Source organism: Haliotis rubra, unplaced genomic scaffold, assembly GCF_003918875.1.
Source record: "Haliotis rubra isolate DU_JTF1 unplaced genomic scaffold, ASM391887v1 Scf253, whole genome shotgun sequence".
Classification (NCBI taxonomy): domain Eukaryota; kingdom Metazoa; phylum Mollusca; class Gastropoda; order Lepetellida; family Haliotidae; genus Haliotis; species Haliotis rubra.
Window position 1 is genome coordinate 1,075,065 of NW_025766592.1, and position 5,459 is coordinate 1,080,523.

Sequence of the window (5,459 nt, forward strand, 5' to 3'; positions counted from 1 at the left end):
CGTAATGACAGTGATGTACGTCATAATCACTGTGTTACGGCGCAACCGCCCAAACATCATGACGTCATGATAAACTTAGAGTTATCTCCCTTCATGGTGGCGTCGTTGCATGACTTCCGTAACAACGTCTTTTTCTTCGTAATGGTTTTCCGAAATATATAGAAATGAACAGCAAAACATGAGTAACTTAACTCCAGGTAGGACTTGTATTGTATATTTTCAGTTAACGGATGCCGATGTTTATTGATCATTGTTCATTCAGTTGCACGTTGAATTCTTTTTCAAATGTGCATTCATGACAGATTTGAAATTAGCACTGACGTTGTATCATATGTGTTTTCATTTCAACGACGTGACAGATAATGATAATGCTTAACATACTTCAGTACAGTATATGCAAATCATATCCGTCTTCAGCTGTTGTCAATGTTTATCGGAAAAGCCCTAACCCTAAGCAACTAACGGGATCGGATGGTCAGGCTCGCTGACTTGGTTGGCACATGTCATCTATCTCAGTTGAATAGATCGATGCTCGTGCTATTGATCACTGGATCAGGTTTCCAGACTCGATTATTTACATACCGCCGTCATATAGCTGGAATATTTCTGAGTGCGGCGTTAAACAATAATCCAACCCCCAAAATCAGCTGTCGTCTTCACATTTTCCGCTCAAATTTGCAATTATCAACAACTCATTAATAAAATACACTACAATCAATGTTCATTCAATGTCTTAAATTGTTGGTAATATTTATTGCTCCAGCCAAATAGGTGACATATACCAGCTTCTGTCTTTATTTTTGTAAGAAACATCAGCGATATGGATGTTTAATTCTCAGTTTCTCACTTACTTTCCGATTCTGTGTATTTGTAGACACACCAGCGTGTAACTGGGAGTCTGTGGTCTTGGGAAGGGACAACAGGTCAGGTGCTACACCAGATCTTGGGGCTAGTGGAAACAGTGGATCACCTTTATCTACCAGATGCAGCCTAACTTCAAGAAAACTCCAGTTTGAGGTGTGTATTTGGACCCTCTGAAATATGTATCTCCACCAGAGGAGCTGCAATGGTTTAACAAAACACACGTTAAGAAAAAATTATGATATGCATGGATTTGATCTCTAAATGAGAATAGCATTTTTGATATTTCAGTGTTTGGATGTTTGGACAGTTGTATGTAGGAGGTAACTATATTAAAATATGACTATAGATTAGACTTCGTCAAAAATTTAGGAATCACATTCTACTCACATTTGAATACCAACTAATTTTCGCTGGACATCAACATAGTATATTTTGCTATAGTTCCTGTTTTATTACTTAATAACCCTGCTTGGTTAGTACATGAAATTAATCTGATTACAATCTGCCCTGCAAACGTGTAGAAGTATACCTTGTCTCGCCTTGCTTTGTCAAATTTAATTTCTATCATTATTTTCAATGTTACATAATCAGTAATTGTGTTTGTTGTTGCCATTTTCAGTCAGGTTGTACAAACGGAAATACAGCTGGCACTCCACGCATCTCAACAGAACCATGGAGAGACACTCAAGAGTTTTCCCCACCATTCCAAAACACAACCAACACGCACTTCGTCCTGCCATCCGGACACCAGCAAAGCCCTCCTCTTCAGCCATTGCAGACACGGGCCCACGGGTCTGGCTATCCAAGCAGCTGTAGCAGAGCACCATTTCAAAATGAATACACAGGTTTACGAAAATATGACATGAGTGAACATAAATCAGGAAATGGATTAAACAATGAAACCCATTGTAAACAAGCAATGTCTAGATGTCTTGAAGCATCTGGTCCCAGCAACATCAATGATATCAACAGATGTATCGTGTATTCAGCACAGTCCAAGGATCTGACTCCGATCAGCAATATGCTGAAGTCGTGCCAAGTGTTTCATCCACTGGACGCAGTTCCAAAGACGCCTAGGTCATCCCCCGTGAAGGGACCAGTACGGTCGTTAATGGACGGTGGGGATGCATTGGATGTGAGGGGCCTGGCTTCCCGGTTGTCCAAGATGCAGTCGGAGTCCAGTATGCGAGATGCACTGCAGGAGTACATCCACACACACGTTCCTTCTGTTGAAGGTGCAGTGGACTCGCTGATTGAGGACACGGTCCAGCAGATTGCTACTGTTAGTCTGCGAGACAGGAATCCTAGGAGGTGTGTCTCTGGCATTACAGCAACACGAGACTGGCTGAAGCTTCAAAATGGCTGTGGAGTAGGCGCCTCTCCTTCCAGAAGCAATAACCACGGAAAGCCACAGCCAACGAGTCCCCATTGGGTTCACTCAAAGTCCTTAAGTCCAAACCAAAAGAACTTAATGTCACCAAATCATCACCAAACAGCTTTATCTTCATCCGTTCCAAATCAATCGGGATTAGGTTCGGGGAATCAGAACTGGCAGATCACACAATCCTATCCCAATGGTTCGCGCGTCTATGTTAACCTACCGTCAACAAGTTCGAGTCGGGATGATTTCAATCGGCGACAGGTATGTCAGATTCTAGGCGTGTCATCATCAGAGATGGTTGAGTTGGACAGCATGAGTCTACATCGGCGAAATGAGTACACGCTCCCGGGATGCAACGATGACAACCAGAAGGTGACGGAGGTGTACGACATCAGCGGCGAGGTACTCTACACCGACTACGTGTCTCCAGAAGAACGCCGATACGAACATTACCTATCAAAGACGTGCCACAGGTCAAAGAGGAAGTTCCAGGATGTTGACAACATGGATGGACATTGGGGGAAGAGGAAGATGTCTTTTGTGAGGGAAGAACTCACAGATTCCCGGCTTATTAGGTTCAACAATGGCTCGTGGAATTAATTATCAAATTATATGCTAGTCTGTTAAATAAACCTTAAACCTTGGAGAAGGGAATTTCGAAGAATTTTATTAGATATCCGAATGCAGAATTATAAACTAATTAAAACTTGATCAGTATTCTTGACTTGAAGGAATGCTTGGACTCTTTCTAAGCACAAAATCTTTAGTGTTATGTATTTGTCAATATGAACTGTTATAATATTTTTATAATGTATATTTTATGTGAAACTAGTGCTCTAGACACATTCCACATTCAGCCTAATTACAAATGTATTGTATTAATTTAGAAAGCATCTGTGACGTGCGCTATATCTTTCGATAATAAAATCCAGTACTATACAATTATAATATCTAAAGCGTTTCTCTTCATTGCATTATAAGGTGAACACAGTGGTTTCATTTAGAATGTAGACAGGTGGAATGTGCGCCTATCCGAAGTCGGAGGCGTTGGGGTAGCCTTGTGGTTAAAGCGTTCGCTCGTCACGCCGAAGACCCGGGTTCAATTCCCCACATGGGTACAATATGTGAAACCAATTTCTGGTGTTCCCTGTCGTGCTATTGCTGGAATATTGCTAAAAGCGGCGTAAAACTTCGCTCACACACTATCCAAATCATATATTGCCATGAAAGTAAGTTTATAACAAGGCATTATCGGTGGAAAGTGAAGGTGAAATGAAATTGTTGAAGTTAAAAAATGTTCAACCCCAAAAATTGTACAACTCGGGTAAGAAATGAAACATTTATTAAAGTGTCGCAAATAGTATTGTTCTCAGGCCAATTTTCCATTACTCACTCTGTTAAACGTAATGCCCTGTCTATGATGGCACGGTGCTGTGGTGCTTGAAAATTACTAACATCCACGTTCACATATAAAATGATATATTTGATCCCACTTCACATGCATTGATGCTCTACATACCCTTACAGTTTAGGAAAGTTAACAGCCTAATAAACCCATGAAAATCCTGGTTAATATTGATCTTCAGTAACCCATGCTTGTCGTAAAATTCAAAAAAAGGAAATAGGGTGGTCAGGCTCCCTGATTTGGTTGACTCACGTCATCGTATCCCAGTTGCGTTGATCGATGTTCATGCTGCTGGTGTTCATGCTGCTGATGTTCATGCTGCTGGTGTTCATGTATACAGACCGCCGCCATAGAGCTGGAATATTGCTGAGTGTGGCGTTACACAACAGCCAATCCAAACCATACACACAGAGGCTGAAGTAGTACATGTATATTAATGATATTAATGAATTGTAACAAACATAACTGTTAAGTAGATCATTTTGAAAAAAATCTACTGTATATCAGCCATATTACACAGATATATTCTGAGTGAACGTCTGACGTCTTCATATCGGGAATACTAAATTATCGATGCAAGCGAGAGTAGTATTCGAGCTATCATAGCTGATTCCTGTATCTTGAAGACCGCCTCCGTGGTGTGGTGGTTAGAGCGTCCGCCCGGAGAGCGGAAGGTCGCGGGTTCGATGCCCGACCGCGTCATACCAAAATACGTTAAAATATGGTACTTGTTTGTCCCTGCCTGACGCTCGGCATTAATGGGTACAACAAGGACTGGTCGGCTCGGAGTCAGTATAATGTGTCTGACTGGGGTATTCATGCTTCACTGCGGCATGGTATCTCAGTGGGCTAGCACTATAAAACCAGCTTAAGTCTGGGCTAGTACAAGCAACCGCACATACACATACACACGCATGCACGTCGTCATATGAGCGAAATATTCTCAAGTACGACGTAAAACCCAATTTCACCTCACCTCACCTCACCTGTATCTTGTAAACTAACTTATAGAGTCAGTTCGGAATGTACTAGTAATCAGAAAAGGTAAATGAATATGGTTTTGTGGATAATTTAAACACACTGTCATTTCTGAGCTATGACATCTGAGGGGAAAAACATATTTAGATAATGTGTGTGTCCTTTGTTGTTTTTCTTTCGTTAAAATCGAAATAGCCGAATCATCATGGTCTTAAAAATTCCGAATCGATTTAGAAAGATGGAATCCCAGGAATCCGAGCGAATATGTATAAATGTATTTAGGTTTACCGTGCTTTTAGCAATATTCCATCAATATCACGGAGGGGGACATCAGAAATCGGGTTTCACACATTGTACCCATGTGGGGAATCGAACCCGGGTTTTCGGCGTGAGCAGCGAACGCTATTCACTTGGCTATCCCACGGCCCCTTCCACTGTACAATTATGGTATCTGATATATTAGATCTGATTTTAATGTTTCTGATGAAAGCGTTTCAATTTTTCCCTCCCCATTATCTTAATACTGGTCGATATATTAATGTTCTGTTGATCAGCGTATATGTACTTATTTTCAGTTATTCTATTCTTACACACACGTCCTGGATCTAACAACAACACTGTTTATTTTTGTTACAAAATTTCGTTTATATGTCTGACTTTTTAATATTAAAATGAAAATGTATGTATGCGAGCGGGACTAATATCGATGTGATACGAGTGACAAGACAGTTCAAATGTGAACGCAAACTTGTTTCGCTCACAAAGGGCAGCTTACTCTGCTCAACCGAGCACTTGCCGCTAGATGGCGGGTTAACGTTGCTACCTGTAAAC

At 41.1% G+C, this 5,459-nt stretch overlaps 1 protein-coding gene across 1 annotated transcript; it reads left to right on the plus strand.

Annotated features, from left to right (window-relative positions):
* Positions 1–68: 68 nt before the first annotated feature.
* LOC124279618 lies at positions 69–3,193 on the plus strand. The gene is made up of 3 exons (XM_046715461.1): positions 69–197; positions 875–1,017; positions 1,484–3,193. The coding sequence occupies exons 1-3, from the start codon at positions 179–181 to the stop codon at positions 2,843–2,845; spliced, it is 1,524 nt and encodes a 507-aa protein (XP_046571417.1). The 5' UTR covers positions 69–178; the 3' UTR covers positions 2,846–3,193.
* Positions 3,194–5,459: the final 2,266 nt, after the last annotated feature.